Below are 18,113 nucleotides of genomic sequence, written 5' to 3'. Positions count from 1 at the left end.
TCGCCAGAGACACAAACACCTGGTTGTTCAGGTACCTAGGCAGGGAAAGGAGGGGGTCAGGGGCTGATGGAGACTGGAGCAGGTCACGCGGGGCCAAGGGAATCACAGACAAATGGCTATGGTTCCCAAGAGTCCGCCTCTCCAGGTGAGAAAGCCGAGTCTACGAGGAGTAGTGACTCGCCCATGGTCACACATGTGAGAGGCACAGCTAGCCTAGGGCCAGGCCTCTGGCCTGAGGACTGGAGAGCAGGAGGACCCGGTGGGCAGGAGGACCGGAGAGCAGGGGGACCCGGTGGGCAGGAGGACCGGAGAGCAGGAGGACCCGGAGAGCAGGAGGACCGGAGAGCAGGAGGACCCGGTGGGCAGGAGGACCGGAGAGCAGGGGGACCCGGTGGGCAGGAGGACCGGAGAGCAGGAGGACCCAGTGGGCAGGGGGACCTGGAGGGCAGGAGGACCGGAAAGCAGGAGGACCGGAGGGCAGGAGGACCGGAGAGCAGGAGGACCCAGTGGTCAGGAGGACTGGAGAGCAGGGGGACCCGGAGAGCAGGAGGACCGGAGAGCAGGAGGACCCAGTGGTCAGGAGGACCGGAGAGCAGGAGGACCGGAGAGAAGGAGGACCGGAGAGCAGGAGGACCCGGAGAGCAGGGGGACCCGGAGAGCAGGGGGACCGGAGAACAGGAGGACCCGGAGAGCAGGGGGACCGGAGAGCAGGAGGACCCAGAGAGCAGGGGGACCCGGTGGGCAGGAGGACCAGAGAGAAGGAGGACCGGAGAGCAGGAGGACCCAGTGGTCAGGAGGACTGGAGAGCAGGGGGACCCGGAGAGCAGGAGGACCGGAGAGCAGGAGGACCGGAGAGCAGGGGGACAGGAGAGCAGGAGGACCCGGTGGGCAGGAGGACCAGAGAGCAGGAGGACCGGAGAGCAGGAGGACCGGAGGGCAAGAGGACCGGAGAGCAGGAGGACCTGGAGGGCAGGAGGACTGGAGAGCAGGGGGACCGGAGAGCAGGAGGACCCAATGGGCAGGGGGACCTGGAGGGCAGGAGGACCGGAAAGCAGGAGGACCCGGAGAGCAGGAGGACCCAGTGGTCAGGAGGACCGGAGAGCAGGAGGGCCTGTAGAGCAGGGGGACCGTAGAGCAGGAGGACTGGAGAGCAGGAGGACCCAGTGGTCAGGAGGACCGGAGAGCAGGAGGGCCTGTAGAGCAGGGGGACCGTAGAGCAGGAGGACTGGAGAGCAGGAGGACCCAGAGAGCAGGGGGACAGGAGAGCAGGAGGACCCGGTGGGCAGGAGGACCAGAGAGCAGGAGGACCGGAGAGCAGGAGGACCGGAGGGCAAGAGGACCGGAGAGCAGGAGGACCTGGAGGGCAGGAGGACTGGAGAGCAGGGGGACCGGAGAGCAGGAGGACCAGAGAGCAGGAGGACCCAATGGGCAGGGGGACCTGGAGGGCAGGAGGACCGGAAAGCAGGAGGACCCGGAGAGCAGGAGGACAGGAGAGAAGGAGGACCCATGGGGCAGGAGGACCGGAGAGCAGGAGGACCTGGAGGGCAGGAGGACTGGAGAGCAGGAGGACCCAGGGGGCAGGAGGACCGGAGAGCAGGGGGACCCAGGGGGCAGGAGGACCGGAGAGAAGGAGGACCGGAGAGCAGGAGGACCGGAGAGAAGGAGGACCGGAGAGCAGGAGGACCCAGGGGGCAGGAGGACCCGGAGAGCAGGGGGACCCAGGGGGCAGGAGGACCCAGGGGGCAGGAGGACCCGGTGGGCAGGAGGACCGGAGAGAAGGAGGACCCAGGGGGCAGGAGGACCCGGTGGGCAGGAGGACCGGAGAGCAGGAGGAAGTCTCAAGTGCAGCTGAAAAGATCTGGACGGGAGGGGCGGGGGCCTCGGGGCTTACAGGATGCAGGTCACCGAGGCTGTGTGCTGGAGCTTCATGCTGTTCCTGCGGTCCCGGATGCTGTCGGAGGACTGGTACACGTGCACACTGTGGATCAGGGTGTGCACCTGTGACAAGGGCTGGGCACACCAGTCCCTGGACTCATCCCTCCACCACTGTCTCTCCTCATCTCCACCACCTCCTCCGCGCCCGGTGCCTGCTCACGGTACTGAGTCCCAGGGCCTCCCTGTGGGTTTCAGACCCAGCGGCAGCCCTGGCTGGCAGCACCCCTGGGGTCTGAACCAAAGCCCTCCTTCCTGCCCAGGACACCGCACGCTTCCCAATGTGAGCGGCCCAGGGATCCGGCCCTTCCGGGTCCCTACCAGCCATCCTCGGTGCCCAGCCACACGGAGCTCTGGTAGGCCTCGGGGTCCACGCTCAGCAGGTCCTCCAGGCTGCCCCTGGTGAAGGAGCCTCGGCTGGAGCGGCGGAGGGCGCGCCCGTCCATCGGGCTGGTGCCGCAGGGGCCTCCGGGCCCGAAGGAGCCGGACAGCGGCAGGAAGCCCGGCTCCTGCTCCTCCTCTGAACTGGTGGTCTCTGCCATGGCCTCCTTGGAGCTGGGGGTCTCCTCATCTGAGGGAGACAAGGGTCTCTGTCTCCACTGCCCTCAGCCAGGCCTGAGCCCTGGTATCTTTCTGGGCCTCAGTCTCCCCTCAATGCATCCCTCGTGGCTATGTCGATCCCGAGGGTCCTTCCGCAGCTGCTCTCCTCCCTGTCACACACCCACCCCCTGCCCCCGAGGCCTCTGCATCAGCTCAGGCTCATCACTCCGAGGACAGCCCAGCGCTACAGGCTGCTAGTCCCAGCCTGGCCCCCTCCAATCAGCCACCATCCCGTGGATCAGGGGACCAGCTGCTCCACACCTCTAATTGTCAGTCCTTCCAGCACCTGTCCTCTGGGTCCTGTGTCACAGCCCCCTTGCTCTGTGTGCTGACGTCCAGAGACCCGATTCCAGGCCTGGGCTTGCTCGGGTCCCTCCTCACCCTCAGGCTGTCCCCCTCTGGGCATCCCCCCTGCCTGACAGCCCCGCGCTGGGCACTCACTGCCGAAGCTGGAGGAGATGGTGGAGCGGCTGGCCTGGCTCTGCAGGGTCCCGGAGGGGCTGGGCGAGGACTCATCGTCCGAATCACTGTCGAAGGGCACCAATTCCGGGCGGGGGTCACCCTCCGCAGGGCCTGGCGCCATCTCGAGGCCCGACCCGGCAATGGAGATGTGCAGGCAGGGCTGGGGCCCAGACTCTGCCAGCATCCCCGCTTCCTCGTCTGCAGCCTCCGCTTCCAGTTCTGGCCCAGCAGGCTCAGGGGCCGGCTCCTGGGGGGTCCTCCGTGACGCAGGCCGCTCCCTGGGAGACCAAGGGGTGGGGGTGAGAGCCCCCAGGAGCCCAAGCTCAGCCCCACTCCCTGGAAAGCCCCCCCCACTCCACACCATGGACACACCCTCAAGCCCCCCCCCCCCCATCCTAGGGACACACGCACACCCACTCCCCCTCGGAGGGAGGGGCCTCGGGGTGCTGCGGTAGGACTCCGCCCAGCGGCCCCGCCCGCTGCGGGCTCACCGGGGGCAGTGGGGCTGCAGGCCGGGCACTGCCCCGATGCAGAGGATGCGAGCGGAGCAGACGGCGATGCAGGCCTCCACGTCGGGCTCGGCGCGCAGGCTCAGCAGGCACACCTGGCCCACGTAGCCGTCGCTGTTGCACACCCACACCTCCGGCGCCGGCTCCGGGCAGCTGCTCAGGGTTGGGGCCGCACAGGAGAACTGCGAACACCACCAACGGGGAGGCCAATGGCGGGACCGCCGCCAGCCCCCGACGGCGGGACAGGGAGGCAGGCCCACCGGGGGGCGTGTGGATTCCCAGCACAGACAACGGGAGGAGCAGTTGCAATATTCAGGGCACGCATGTAATACAACACAGAAACACACGAACACGGCCTGGCTTGGAACATGTTCCCCCGCGGGACCCAGGGACCTCCACACACCTGCATGCCACTGCGCGTCTTCATGATGGGGATGGCCTTCAGGAACTCGGGGTCTAGGCAGCTTTTGCTGGATGCTACAGTGGAGATGGACAGACAGACAGGCGCTGCTTAGCGTCCACCTCATCCTGGTTCCTACCTTGCCCGTTTCCCTTCCTCCCCCACTCCTCAGGGTCTCTCGAGGGAGGAGGAGGTGGATGTGAATGATGCCTGGCCTTTCGCAGGAGACAGACCTAGAGGTCTCTGAGAACCTTCTAAGCCTTGGGCCTTGAACAACAGCTTCCCGTGGCCCAGGCTTCCCCCAGGGTGTGGAGTTCGTGCCGTGCCCGCCCCCACGGGGCCCTGACTGAGGCTGAGCCTGTCCGTGGGACCCCCCCTCCCTGCAGGGAGGCGCCGGGGGAGCCTGTTTCTCTGCAGGCGTCTAGTCCATCTTCCCCCCGCAGGGAGGGGCTGGAGCACAGGCTGCCACTGTCCCCGACAGCCGGGAGGTGAAGTGGTGGAGGGATCGCTCCGGGGACTGGTGTGCCCACTGCCCACTGCCCACTGCCCGGAGGTGCTGGGAGGCGGCGTCGGCGCGGCCCCAGCTTACCCAGCTTCCTCTTGGCCTCATCGAAGGCCTGCTCAAAGCCGAGGCGGGCGTCGGGGTGCGGGAACTCGAAGATGAAGGAGTCGGTGCCCTCGGGCCGCGTGGTGCACAGCTCCAGCTTGGTCGGGGGGAAGGACAGCGCGTAGCACAGCGCCTGCTTCTCGCTCAGGTCCCGGTGCATGGCGGCCGAGAGGTCCCGCAGGGCGTCGTCCAGGCTCTGCGCGGGAAGCCCGGCCTCAGGCCCCGCAGCCCCTCACGGCCTGCTCCCGTCCTGGGGTGCCGATGGGGGCCTGCCTCTCCCGCCCACAGGAAAGGGGATCCTACCGCCCCTCTTAGCCCAAGAGGAAGTCTGCATTCCCCCCCCAGACGGGATGTCCCTCTCTCCTCCCTCAGCTGGGATGGAACTGTGTCTCCACCTCGGGCTTGGGACACGCTACTCCCGCTGATGAGGGAGGCTGTGTTTTCCCTCTTAGATGAGTGACGGGGGTGTCCTCTCCCTCAGACAGGACCAGGGGACCCCCGCCCTCACTGCAGGCAGCCCCAGGCAGGGGACACAGACCTGGTGGGGGAAACCGAGGCTCTCGGAGAGCTTGCTCATCTGGCTGAGGGTGGTCAGGTCCTCGTCCAGGCGGCTGATGGCCTTCTGGATGTTCTCCCGGTTGGTGGCCTGGGTTGCTCCTGGTGGGACAGAGAAAGGCCACGGTCAGATCCGGAGACAGACAAGGCCAGGCTGGAAAGGCACCCCGCCCCTCACCGCACGGCCTGAAGCTGGGTGCGGGGAGCGGCCCAACAAGCAGTAAACCTCACGTGCCCAGGAGTACAGCGAGCGGGCAGTTTGCGGAGAAGCCCCAGGCTGGGGGCGGGGGATGGGGCCTCAGAGCTACACAGCACAGGGTGCGGGGCAGACAGCCCTGCAGATGGTGCGGCAGGAGCTGACAAACGGGCCTGTGCAGCCGCCCACGGAGCCTGATGTGCCGACTGCAGGACTCGGCCTCACAAATGGGGGCAACGAGCGGACGCCCCGGCTCTCCCTGGGCCTCTCCTGCCCCTCGCCACGGCCACGCCGCCGGCCCAGCGGCCAGCTCAGCACCCACGCCTGCGCCGCCTGGCTGGGGTGCACTGACAGCAGCGGAGTGCACTAGACCAGTTGGGGCGGGTAGACCTCCTGCTCCTTCGGAGGGAAACGTCCCACAGCCCTCACCGTGTGCTTTCTTCCCTAAGACCCTGCCCCACGCCTGGCCACAACTCCCTGGACCAGGACTGGACACCTGACCTAAAACAGTAACTTTATCAGCTGGCCTGCTCCCTCCTGAGAAGAGACGAAGAGGGCCGATAACCAGCGTGGATCCCTCCACACGGGCCCGTGGGGGGCAGGCCTGGGCTCACCGAGGGGCTGGTCACGTCCCTCCTCACCTCGGGGACCACCCCGGGGGTCTGAACTGCCTCCAGCCCAGAGGTGCCCACCCACCACTCCACACCAACCACCGCACTGAGTAAGGGGAGCTGGGATCCTGAGCAGCAAGGCCCAGAGCTGAGGGAGAAAGGCCGATCAGAAAAGGGCATGGAGGGCCACGGGAGTTATAAGGAAGCAGAGAAAGCCGAGAGCAGTGAAGAGAACAAAGTGGGAGAGAGAAAGAGAGAGAGAGAGAGAGAGAGAGAGAGAGAGAGAGAGAGAGAGACACACCACTGGAGCAGGTTCACAAAGCTGCCTCAGCTCCGACAGTCTCAGCACCAAACGTCGCGACCTTCCTGGCCGGCCTTTGCTGGCACTGACCTGAGGGTACTTGAGGGAGTCTATGCTCCCTGTGCACAGAGCTGCTGGGCCAGCTGGGCCCCACCCCCAACACGGTGTCCATCGATGGCTAATAACAGGGGGCCTGTGCTCCCTGCTCCCCCCGGCCCAGCCCGCCCACGTCAGAAGGGTCTTCGTGGACAGGCCCTGGTCTGGCTTGGCAGATGCCAACAAGACCCCTTACACTGGATGGGGAAGTAAGGCCCAAAGCAGAGAGGCAGAAGGACAGGCAGCCAGCCCCGCCACAGCTCACACCCACCAGGGGGCTTCTCAGAGGAGGACCCAACGCCCCAGACTCCGAGGCAGCCCCACCTTTGATGATGTCCGCGTCCTCCAGCGGCAGCTTCCACAGCAGCTTGTACTTGCTGGCCGTGTCGATGACGCTGGCGGCCGTGTACCTGTGGGGAGCACGGGCGCTCAGCCAGGGCAGGGGCGTGGGCCCGGGAGGGACAACTGCTCCCCCTCCCCCAGGCCCCCACCTCTGCCCCGCCCGCCGCTCACAGACTCATGGAGCTGCGCCGCAGGGAGCCGGACTTCCGCTTCAGCGTGGTGCAGACGATGAGGTCCGTGAACAGAAAGAGGGACCGGTCCTTCTTGCCACCGACGGCCTTCTGTGGGGCCCGAGGCAGCAGTCAGGCCCCCAGGCCCACCCTCCTGCCCACGGTGCCCCAGGGGACAGCCCGCCCAGGGAGGGGTGAGGCCCCCAGCTGCCCGGAGGCAGAGGCGGAGGCAGGGCTGGGACTCGGACCGGGGCTCCTGTGGGGGTGGGGGGGGGGGAGAGGAGAGCAGGGACAGCGGGGGCAGCGGGCACGAGCGGCCGTGTGAATGAAGCAGGCGGGAGTGGGTACGAGCACGCAGACGACGAGATGCTTCTTACCACCTCGATGACCATCTCCTGCCTCAGGAACCGCCGCTGTGGGGCCTGGAGCTGTGGGACAGGGGGCACCGTGTCTGGCAGCCGATTATCAATCCTCATCCCGTTCCCAGACCCCGTGGGCCCGGCCAGGGGAAGCAGCACCCAGCCCCCCTCCTGATGGCCAGAGGCCGGTGTGGAGAGGAAGGCGGACCCCGTGTGGACGGGAACGGGGCTCACGCACATCCTCCATGCCCTCGATGTGCGCCTCGATCTCCTGCAGCACCCGGGCGTGCCGCTCCGCCTCCTCCGCGCTCCGCACGCCCTTGTTGATGCGCTCGGCCACCTGCTTGATGTTGCGCTGGGCGTCCAGCAGCAGCGGGTGGTCCGGGTGGTCCTCGGGGGTGTGCTTCAGGAGGTCCTGGGGGGCAACGGGGACAGATCTGTCTGCTTAGCTGCCCCGCGCGGGGGCCCGGGCCCCCGGCTGACTCTGCAGCAGGAGGAACTGCGGGCAGATGTCCCAGAGGGACTTCCTCTCCTCCCTGAGCCCCGGGGACCCAGCCCCCGAGCCCCCGGCTCCCCACCGCCCCAGGCCTGCCTTACCCACCTTCACCAGAAGCTCATAGCGAGGGATCCGCTGCACGGGCTTGATCATGAGGTCGGACAGCGCCTGCTTCTCCTTGTTCTCACGCATGCTTTGCTGAAACCCCAAACAGGGCGGAGGGGCAACTGCGTGAGGCGTGACACGCAAAGAAGAGACCATCTGGGGACCATTCCCCAGGAAGCCCCTCCAGCTCAGCCCGAGGGCAGATGATGACCCTGGCTAGGGGTGTGCTGCCCAGCTGGGACCTCCTGGGGTCCCCGAAGCTGGCCCATAGTGAGAGGCTTCCACCCCCCGCCCTGGCCCCCGGTACCTCTAGGAACTTGAGGAAGGCAGGCCTTGCCTCCTTAGCCACTCGCACGGCGTCCTTGGCGTTGAGGAAGTTGTCGATGTAGGCCGAGTAGATGTTCACCAGGACATCCTTGGAGAACTGTGGGTGAAGACACAGGTTGGGAACCCTTTCTCCACCTCACCCTGTCCTGGTTTCCACGGATTCAAGAGGCAACATTCCTGCCTTGATTCAGTCCCTGAGAGATAAGGATGTGCTCTTGTGCTGTGTGTACATGCTGTACGTGTGACTGTGTGATTAGGTGTGTGCACAGACATACACACGGGTGTCCTGTCTGCATGCGTGTCTGTCCGTGTGCCTGGATGTGTGCTGTGAGCTCAGACCAGGTTCTCTCACTGCCAACGGGGGCACCTCTATCCCTGGGTCTCCAATTCCACCACGTCCAGGCAGGCAGGTCTCCCCTCTCCCTCTCCTCTGAGCTGCACAGGCTTGTTCCAGCGGCCTGGCCTTTGCTCATGTAATTCCCTCCACCAGGACGCCCTTCCCTCCCAGTCTCACTGTCCTCGGGGCTGGGCTCCAGCTCTGCCCTCCAGGAGGCGGCCCTGCCTGGAACTACCCCTGGTCCTTGGCCTCCCTGATGCTCAGGACAAGCTTTTCCTCTCCAAGGAGACAGCTGCCCTCCCACCCAATCACGCCCGCTCAGGGGAAGGCACACAGCTGGGGGCTAATACCTGGGCTAAAAGTCGGGGATCTTGGTCAGATGCCCTGGCTGGGAGTCGGGACACCCGGTTCCTGTGCCAGCTGCACTATGGACGACGGGGCGGCCCGGGGTGGTGTTCCTGGTTCTCCTCTGAGCCTCCCAGACCATGGCTCATTCCCAACTCCCCCGGTGTGCCTCAGGGTGGAGGCTGAAGCAGCCCAGGAAGGAAGGCTGGACCTGCAAACTGCCCCACATCCTGGGGCAGAGCACCCTATGCTCAGCCGTCCCTGGAGGCACGGGCTCCTTTTGCACCCATGGTCAGCATCAAGACCTGAGTGACCGGCTGGTGTGGCTCAGTGACTGAGCGTCACCTGTGAACTGGAGGTCAGGGTTCAATTCCCGGGCAGAGCCCATGCTCGGCGGTGGGCTCCAGCCCCAATGTGGGGCGTGCAGGAGGGAGCCCATCAGTGACTCTCTCTCATCCTTGATGCTTCTATCTCTCTCTCCCCCTCTCCTTTACTCTCCGAAATCAATAAAAATATAGAAGAAAAGAATATCCGAGTGGCCCTGAGGACGGTGATGGGCTGGAGATGCCAGCACTCAGGCTGGGGTCCCATCACCACCAGACCAAGGTTCCCATCATGTACGTGTCAGGTCAGCAGAGACCTGGTAAGGCCTCTCACATCAGCACAAACACACCCACACCCCAGAGAAATAGATGTTCTTTTGTTTTTGCTAGTACAATTTTTAGAAGGAGTTTTACAATTTTGCTTCTTCAAATTATTTGGCTCTAACTAATTTGCATTTGACTATAATTTATTCATCATCATCATGCATTCTCGGATATTCTGGCAAAATAACAAATGAATTCTAAATTTAATAAGGAAAATGTCATGTTATGCTTTACAGACATTTGGTTACATGCTTATTAGTTTTGCTTTTTTTATGTGTTTTTTAAAAATTGATTTTAGAGAGAAGGGAAGGGAGAAGGAAAGAGAGATAGAAACATCCATCGGCTGCCTCCTGCACTCCCCCTCCTGGGGATCAAGCCTGTAACCCGGGCATGTGCCCTGATCTGGAATCGAACCAGAACCTCCTGGTTCAAGCATCCATGTCCAGCTGGCATCTTTTTGAGTTTTGAAGCAATCTCTTTTCAAAGGTCCCAGTCTCTAATGCAGCATCTTTAAAAAAAATTTTTTTTTATGAGCATTTATTTGAGCCAAACTGATGACATAAGGCAGGGAGCAGGATCTCAAATGCTCCTGCAGAATCTTGGGAAGCGTGAAGGCGGAGGGTGAAAGGGAACACTGGGTGGGACAGCATGAGCTCTGGAACCAGATTTCTGGGGGCTGAATCCTGCACCCCCTGCTCACTATGACTTTGATCAGCTTATCTTATTTCCCTGCCACAGAGCCATCAACTTAAATTCAGGATAATAATACCACCATCTTCCTAGAGTTTTTGATAGATACAAAGTGGGGCAAAAGTAGGTTTACAATTGTTCATATGAAAAATACAATAATTAATAAAACAAGAATAAACTGTTTCATGTACTCACAACTGTAGATCTACTTTTGCCCCACCCTTATACTGTATTTAGATTAATGCCTGACACATATTAAATGTTAAATAGTTAGCTATTATTGAAATATCTAATGGAGAAAAGAGCTAATCAAAGTAGGAGTTGAGGTTAAGACTAGCGTCCCTTTGGAAGATCGCAAGAATCAAGTCAAAGATTTGGAACATAAAGAGCCAGAAGACACTCCTCCACAGAAGCTAGAAGGCAAGAGAATCCAGAAAGTTGAAGATAATGTAAGAAACCTCTGGGACAACTTCAAGCGAACCAACATCAGAATTATGGGGGTCCCAGAAGATGAGAGAGAGCAAGATATCGAAAACATTCTGAAAGAAATAGTGACAGTTTCTAATTCTGGTGAAAGAATTAGACTTACAAGTCCAGGAAGCGCACAGAACTCCAAACAAAAGGAATCCAAAGAGGACCACACCAAGACACATCATACTTAAAATTCCAAGAGCAAAAGACAAAGAGAGAATATTAAAAGAAGCAAGAGCAAAGAAGGTAGTTACTTATAAAGGAGCACCTATACGATTGTCAGCTGACTTCTCAACAGAAACCATGCAGGCCAGACGGGAATGGCAAGAAATATTCAAGGTGATGAATAGCAAGAACCTACAGCCAAAGATAATCTATCCAGCAAAGCTATCACTCAGAATCGAAGGTCAGATAAAGAGCTTCACTAATAAAAAAAAAGCTAAAGGAGTTCATTAACACCAAACCAGAATTATATGAATTGCTGAAGGGAGTTCTTTCAGAAGAGAAAGTAAATAAAGATAAAAATTATGAACAACAAATACGTAACTATCAACAAGTGAATCTAAAAACCAAGGAAATTAAAAAAAAAATCTGATGAACAATAGTAACTGGTGAATATAATAGAATCAGAGGTATGGAAGGGGAGTGAACTGGCGATTCTTGGGGAAAAGGAGAGAGGGGGGCGTGGGAAGAGACTGAACATAAACTGTGCACCTATGGATGAGGACAATGGGGAGAGGGGAAAGGGCAGAGGGTGGGGTGGGAACCTGGTGGAGGAGAGCAATGGTAGGGGGGGGAAAAAGGAACATTTGTAATAATATGAACAATAAAAACTTATTAAAAAAAAAAAAAAAAAAAAAAAGAAAGGAATGAGAGAAGAAAAGACATTTCTTGGAAAGGTTTTCTGCTAAAAAGAGTATAAGTCAATAAAAAGTTTACAACTATGGTGGGGAACAGGCCTAAGAGTAACAAGAAAAACTTGGGTCCTTAATAACATCATAAAGCTGCTAAGTTAACCAGTGTGGGAGCAGCCCTATATATGGACATATTATTTGAGATGCTAAATTCATTATTGTTCTTATTTTTAAGTCACATGAATCTGGGGATTCTTTTTTTTTTTTTTTTTTTTTTTTTTTAATATATTTTATTGATTTTTTTTTTTTTTTGCCCCCCTCTTCCCTCCCACACATCCCCTCCCTCCCCTGAATCTGGGGATTCTTATCTGTAGACGCCTAACTAATATGTGTGGCTTAAAAAAAACAAAACAAACAAACAAACAAAAAACTAGCGTCCCTTTGAGGTCTGGGGCAGCCTCGGCACCAATTCAGGGTCAGCAACCGGGTTGGGTCCAGGATCAGGTCAGTGTCTGGTTGGGATGGGGGTCCACACAGAGTCCCTCCAAACCCTGGGACTGGGCCATGTCCAGGCTCAGGTCACCCCAGGGCCTGCAGTCAGTGCCAGTGTCCGGTCAGCTCTGGGCTTACATCCGGGATCAGCATCATTGCCAGCGAAGTGGAGTGAGGTGGGTGAGGGCCCACGGCAGCAGTGGCCTGTCCAGGAGGGGCCGGGGTGGCGGGGCCGGGGGGCTGCACTCACCGACTGGATGAGCAGGTCTCCCACCTTCTGCTGGGCGTGCCAGGTCTGCACGCAGTGCCGCACCTGCTCCAGGAACTGCTCGTGGTGCTCCAGGAGCTCCGGGATCTGGTCGAAAATCTCGTCCACCAGCGACGGGTCGCACAGCAAGGAGTTCTCTGGCTGCTTCAGTGGCTGCATGTAGCCCTGCGGGACCCGTGAGGTCAGTGTAGGTCCGCTCAGAGGCGGCACCCCAACCCAGGGGCACAGGTGCGCACAGTCACCCTATGCTCAGGGCCCTGCCTCATGGATCTTCCTCATTAGACTCAGATCTCTAGGAGGGAAGTAGGAAGACCTATCCCCATGCCCCTCACTGCCCAGCCCAGTGCCTGGCATAAGATGGGCGTGAAGGGCTCAGGAAAGGTTTGCCGAATGCATGAACGAACAGAGCTTGGAGTGAGGAAAGCAAGGAGACTGGGCTCCCTGGAGGACCCACAGATACACACGAAGTCAGCAAACGTTTCACTGAGCATTTACTCTGTGCTGGGCACCGTGCAAAGACTGGGCGACACCAGTGAGCAAAAAAGAGGAAAATCCCAGCCCTGAAAGGGTTTACAATCTATTCAGATAAAACACACAAATAAAATAATAAACACAAACAAAGCACATTTCATCAAATCTAAGATGTGTCTCTAAGAAATTTGCTGTCAATTAAATGATATGCATTCAATTATAAAATGAACCTTGAGCCAAAACCGGTTTGGCTCAGTGGATAGAGTAGGGGTGTCGAACTCAATCAGAGAAGGGGCCAAAATCTAAAATCCAGCCTAAATCGCGGGCCGAATGGTTTACTGAACAGTCATAAACTGTCATTGTGATGGAAACGCAGTGGAGTGCAGTGATGACAGTGCGGTGCGGGCCACATTGCAAGGCCTGGCGGGACGGATTTGGCCCGCGGGCCTTGTGTTTGACACATGTGGGATAGAGTGTTGGTCCGAGGACTGAAAGGTCCCAGGTTCAGTTCCGGTCAAGGGCATGTACCTTGGATGCGGGCACATCCCCAGTAGGGGGTGTGCAAGAGGCAGCTGATCGATGACTCTCTCACATCGATGTTTCTAACTCTCTATCTCTCTCCCTTCCTCTCTGTAAAAAATCAATAAAATATATTTAAAAAATAAAAAAATAAAATGGACCTTGATTTCGGAGATGCGAAAATGTGAAGAACGTGTCTTGGAACCGATTACCTGTGGAAATCACATGGTAAGTCAAAAGATGGTAACTGCTGTGGGGAAATGAAGCAGGAGGGCATGGGCAGCCAGATGGGAGATACTGGAGGCTGTTAGTGACACTATCCGAACATCATGTTAACCGTGTTCAGCTCTGCTGGTCAGTCTGTGACTAAACCTCCTGTTTTCACTTCAAATCTGCCCTCCGTGGTGTTTCCTGAGCATAAACAGCCCTTGCTTGGTGGCTTGTGTGCTCGTGGAGAGGCTGCCCTCTACTGGCCCAAGCTGTAACTGCAGGCCAAAAAACCCTGAAAAGGTACATGCCACACTGTAATAAAATGTATATTAAAAATTTTAAAAATCTGGCTTGTTTTGTAAGACAAATTCCAGAAAGTAAATCTCAACAGAATCCTCCCACCTGGCTGGTATTCTGAAAAGGCCAGGGGTGATGGTGAGGAGACAGGCTGGCAGCCTTCCTCCCTCAGCACGGGCCAGTCTGAGCCCGTGAAGCTGACGCCTCTACTTCATATAAGTGGAATCACGCAGTATTTGTCCTTTCGTGACTAACTTATGTCATTGAGCATAATGTCCTCAAGGCTGATGTATACTGTAGCATGTGTCAGAATTTCCTTCCTTTTTAAGGCTGAACAATATCCTGTTGTTGAGTACGTGCTCTCTGTGCACTTCTGCATCATCGTTTGCCCTCGTGTGTGGTCTGTCTGGTTACTGTCGGTCTCTGCCTCAGACTGAGCTCCGGGAGGCAGGAGCTTCGCTCTCACGCTCACTGCGGAGCCACCCAGAGAAGGGCGTGAAGAAGGTGCTCTGGAGGGGGCCAGGGAATGGATTACTGAACGCTGTGGATGTCTCCAGGGCTCTACCTTCCATCCTTCAGGAGTGCCCCCAGAGCCAACGATGCCCCCAGCACGACTGAGGGCTCCAGTGCACGGCCTTGTCCCTGTGTGCCTGCCCCTGGAGGGTCTCACAAGCAGGAGCTTAACTTTTCTTTCTTTCTTTTTAAAAAATATATTTTATTGATTTTTTACAGAGAGGAAGAGAGAGGGATAGAGAGTTAGAAACATCGATGAGAGAGAATCATCCATCAGCTGCCTCTTGCACACCCCCCATTGGGGATGTGCCCGCAATCAAGGTACATGCCCTTGACTGGAATCGAACCCGGGACCTTTCAGTCCAACAGGCCGACGCTCTATCCACTGAGCCAAACCAGTTTCGGCAGGAGCTTAACGTTTCATTCTACTCAACAAATACCTTTCTCAGAGAAACACCACATGACCTCACTCATTTGTGGATGATAAAGAACATTATAAATTGATGAACCAAGAGACAGATATAGAGACAGTAAAGCAACAGGCAGACTGTCAAATTACAGTGGGGAGGGGAGGAAGATCTGGGGGAGATAACAGATCAACCGAAGGACTTGTGTACATGCATATAAGTACAACCAATGGACATACAACTCTGGGGAGGGAGAGAGGGGGGCAAAAAATATATATATATATATTTTTTTAAAAAAATAAAATAAACATATACAACTTTAAAAAACAAACAAAAACAAACAAACACCAACAAATACCGTTCTCAGCCCACAAATAAAACAGAGAGGTGGGTACACAGAGGGCTTTACAATCTAAGCTTAGTGTGCGGTGCCTTGGGGCGTTGGAAGGACAGGGGGGAGAAGGGAGCCTCAGCCCTGGGGAGCCGGGTCTGGCCTCACGAGGGCCCTGGTATTCTCTCCTGCCCTAGAGGAGGCTCCCTCCTGGGGTAGTTGCCGGGGGAGTTCTCCGTGTCCACGAAACGGGAGCCTGAGGGCTGTGAGCCTCACCTGCATCAGGGTGCGCAGCGACTCCACGTACGACTGCTCCGTGTCCAGCAGGGTCATGGTCACGTGCTTCCGCATGTCCTGGGGGACAGAAGGTAAAGAGTGAGCCCTGCACATGGGCCCAGAGGCCCACCCACACCCTCTGCTGGCCTTTACGGTTTGCGGCCACCACCCGGGCTGCTGGCTGTCCGCCCAGCTGCCTGGACCCATGATGCCAGCTCTCTGCTCACACGCTCCCTCCTCTGGCAGGGAGGCCCCTACCTCTCTGCCTCCCCAGAGTGCTCCTTGCTCTTCCACCCCCTCCCATGGTTGTTTACTTTTGGCTCCCCTACTGGGCTTCTGAGGACTCAAAAAAAAAAAAAAAATCAATAACTTCTCGCATTTGCAAAGGAGGATGCCTGCAGCTGCCAATTCTGAAAAACCCACCTCAGGCTCAGTGCTGAGGGGTCAGACCCCACCTGGCTGGGCTCCCGCCCCGAGTAAAAACTGTTATCCCCTGCTACAGATGAGGACAAGATGGCCCAGAGCGGTGAGGCCGTCCCAGAGCTGGGACGGGGCAGGATCAGATTCTCTCAGCCGAGGCTGGACCCCAGTTCTCTCATGAAGAGGTTAACTGAGCCCTACTCTGTGTTAGGCACTGTCCTAAGCATTACATATTATTCCATCTCTCTGACCACCCTGTGAGGTGGGTGTTATTCTTCTTCTCATTTTAAAAATGAGGGAAAGGAACAAGCACCAAGGCCTCCATCCTGGAAATCTGATGAATTGTATTGGAGTCCCTTCGGGGTGTCCCAAACGCTGCACCCACACCCACAGGGACAGGGCAGCCCCTATTCTGTGGGAAGACTTTTCTGGAAACCAGCCTGGGATGCCTCCCTGTGTCCAACTTCCCGGGACTCACTCCCTACTGCCCTGCAGCAGTCCCTGCGCCTCTGGCCCACTCCTCCAGGAAGCCTTCCCAGGCAGACTCCACGCCAGGGCTCCCGCACATCTTTGGAGTGGTCCTGAGCAAGGCTCCGAGCTCCTCTGGGTCCCAGGTCACCGAGGCTGCTTCTCCTCTCTCCCCTCTCCCGCCCAGGCCTCAGCTTGCCCAGAGCACCTATTTGCCTGGATCCTACCCCTCAGGATCCAGCCACCACGGCCTGCGGGTCCGAGTGCATGGGCAACGCGAGCTGAGCGTCCTTGTCTGCAGCATCCCTCAGGCCCACCCAAGGGGGCCCTCAGGGTAGGGACTCACCAGTGGGGCTGCCCTGGTCACTGCTGTGCCAGGTCTATGCCTGCTGAGCAGACCAAGCCCCAGGTCTGTCCATCCTGCCTGTTCCAGACACTACTCCCCTCTTTGGCTTGTGGTATGCCAACCTCAGGTACCCCCGCTTCCCCCAACCTCTGACCTGGGGACTCGGGGGTTAGGCATGTCCTCAAACCTGTGCTATAATGAAGCACACTCAGAAAAGCGGGCTCCTGTTGTAGAAGATCTGGGGTGGGGTGGGTGCATGACACCCACTTCGGCCCTGTGCTCTGACAGGTGAGAAGGCACCAGGCCCTGCCTCAGAGCCCCCAGCCTCAGACAGACCACCTGTTCGCAGCGCTTCTGAGACTGTTAACACAGCGGCCTGCAGTAGGAGGTAGCAGGGAGAGCTTGGGAGAGCATCAAGGCCCAGGGAAAGGCCCAGATCACGCCCCCTCTTATCCCCTAGGGACGTCTCGGCACTTCACGGATGCGGCCTCGTTTCGTCCTCACACTCTTAGTTCTGACACAGGCACTGTCATCTTCACTTCCCAAAGGTGAGCAAGTCAAGTCAGAGAGGGGGCATGACTTGCCCAAGGTCACACGGCCAGAGCCCTGTCCTGTGGAGCCAGGACCCGCATCCCTCCAGCTGCCTCAGTCTGACTCTCGGGGCCCCAGCACCCGCGTTCTGGCCCGGACTGACCGGCCGGCTGCGGGCCGGGGGTCTCCAGCTCGGCCCTCACCAGCTGTGAGACCTGGGTGGTCACCTAAGCGCTAGAGTTTCCACATTCTCCTCTGCAGAAAGGAGTGATACCTCCCTCTCAGAACCGTGAAGACAAAGACACGGGGAGAGAAGGGCGCTCTGCAAACACACTGGGTCTGCGAGGTCCCTTCCTGCACCTCAGCGAGGAGGCTGTTTACCTGTGTGGTCCCCGCTGGTCAGAGGCTCCCGGGGCGCAGGCCCAGCCCCGCCGGGCTCAGCAGGGAGGGTGGCGCAGGGGGGGCCCCTGAGGAGGCGGGGCTGACGCTGGGCCATGGGGCCGGGGGCCGGGGCCGTTCGCACAGGGAGGCTGACGCTGCCCTGCCTGCCTTTCCCAGCCTCCTCTCTGCTTACAGCACAGCAGGCTGTCACTCGGCTGTCAGGTAGAGGCTCGGAAAACAAGGCCAGCTCCCTGCCACTGCACAAACACCCTCAGCACGTGCCCAGACACGGGTGCGTGAACGCGGGGGTGGGGCTGCGGGGAGGCAGCGGCGGGCGATGCAGCTGTCAGCCAGATCAGCAGGCCCACCTGTTCTGGGCGGGACAGCCCTGCAGGCCCTCCGAGTCCCTCACCCCTCGCAGCCCCAGCCCCGCCCCGCCCCGCACAGCACAGCATGGGGCACTGGTGGGAAGGGAGGTGGGGGCTGGAGGGGTACGTCAGGAAGAGGGGGAGGGGGCTCCTCCTACCTGTGTGATTGGGACGTCATGACCCAAACCCCAGACCCCAGTAAACACGGCGCGAAGACGGAGACACACGTACGCAGGGAGAAGCCAGAGAGGCCAGACACGCCACAGAAAGACAATAAATGGAGCCAAGTCACCCAGCTGAGGAGCAGGGCCTTCAGCCCAGAGAGGAGGTGGTGGAGAGAGAAACACGCAGCACAGCGCAGGAAGGAAGGCAGAGCCAGAGCCCCCCCGGAGCTGGGAGAGCA

The 18,113-nt window shown here is 58.8% G+C and overlaps 1 protein-coding gene across 1 annotated transcript in view; it reads right to left on the bottom strand.

Moving 5' to 3' along the window:
* Positions 1 to 18,113, bottom strand: part of ARHGEF17 (Rho guanine nucleotide exchange factor 17) — a 57,660-nt gene that overhangs the window by 3,759 nt on the left and 35,788 nt on the right. Inside the window, exons 2-17 of the mRNA XM_036426456.2 lie at positions 15,197 to 15,274; positions 12,155 to 12,337; positions 8,049 to 8,165; positions 7,742 to 7,834; positions 7,379 to 7,555; positions 7,159 to 7,209; positions 6,783 to 6,892; positions 6,594 to 6,679; positions 5,049 to 5,167; positions 4,493 to 4,706; positions 3,907 to 3,980; positions 3,486 to 3,685; positions 2,974 to 3,272; positions 2,254 to 2,503; positions 1,892 to 1,978; positions 1 to 35 (exon numbers count right to left, since the gene is read on the bottom strand). The exon at positions 1 to 35 is cut by the window's left edge and continues 33 nt beyond it. Coding sequence (XP_036282349.1) covers positions 1 to 35; positions 1,892 to 1,978; positions 2,254 to 2,503; positions 2,974 to 3,272; positions 3,486 to 3,685; positions 3,907 to 3,980; positions 4,493 to 4,706; positions 5,049 to 5,167; positions 6,594 to 6,679; positions 6,783 to 6,892; positions 7,159 to 7,209; positions 7,379 to 7,555; positions 7,742 to 7,834; positions 8,049 to 8,165; positions 12,155 to 12,337; positions 15,197 to 15,274 — 2,173 coding nt within the window. The remainder of the gene's footprint in view (positions 36 to 1,891; positions 1,979 to 2,253; positions 2,504 to 2,973; positions 3,273 to 3,485; positions 3,686 to 3,906; positions 3,981 to 4,492; positions 4,707 to 5,048; positions 5,168 to 6,593; positions 6,680 to 6,782; positions 6,893 to 7,158; positions 7,210 to 7,378; positions 7,556 to 7,741; positions 7,835 to 8,048; positions 8,166 to 12,154; positions 12,338 to 15,196; positions 15,275 to 18,113) is intronic.

The sequence above is a fragment of the Pipistrellus kuhlii genome, unplaced genomic scaffold, assembly GCF_014108245.1.
Source record: "Pipistrellus kuhlii isolate mPipKuh1 unplaced genomic scaffold, mPipKuh1.p scaffold_m20_p_9, whole genome shotgun sequence".
Lineage (NCBI taxonomy): Eukaryota > Metazoa > Chordata > Mammalia > Chiroptera > Vespertilionidae > Pipistrellus > Pipistrellus kuhlii.
Note: the sequence above shows the minus strand (reverse complement) of the source record. Positions and strands in the feature narration are given on the sequence as shown.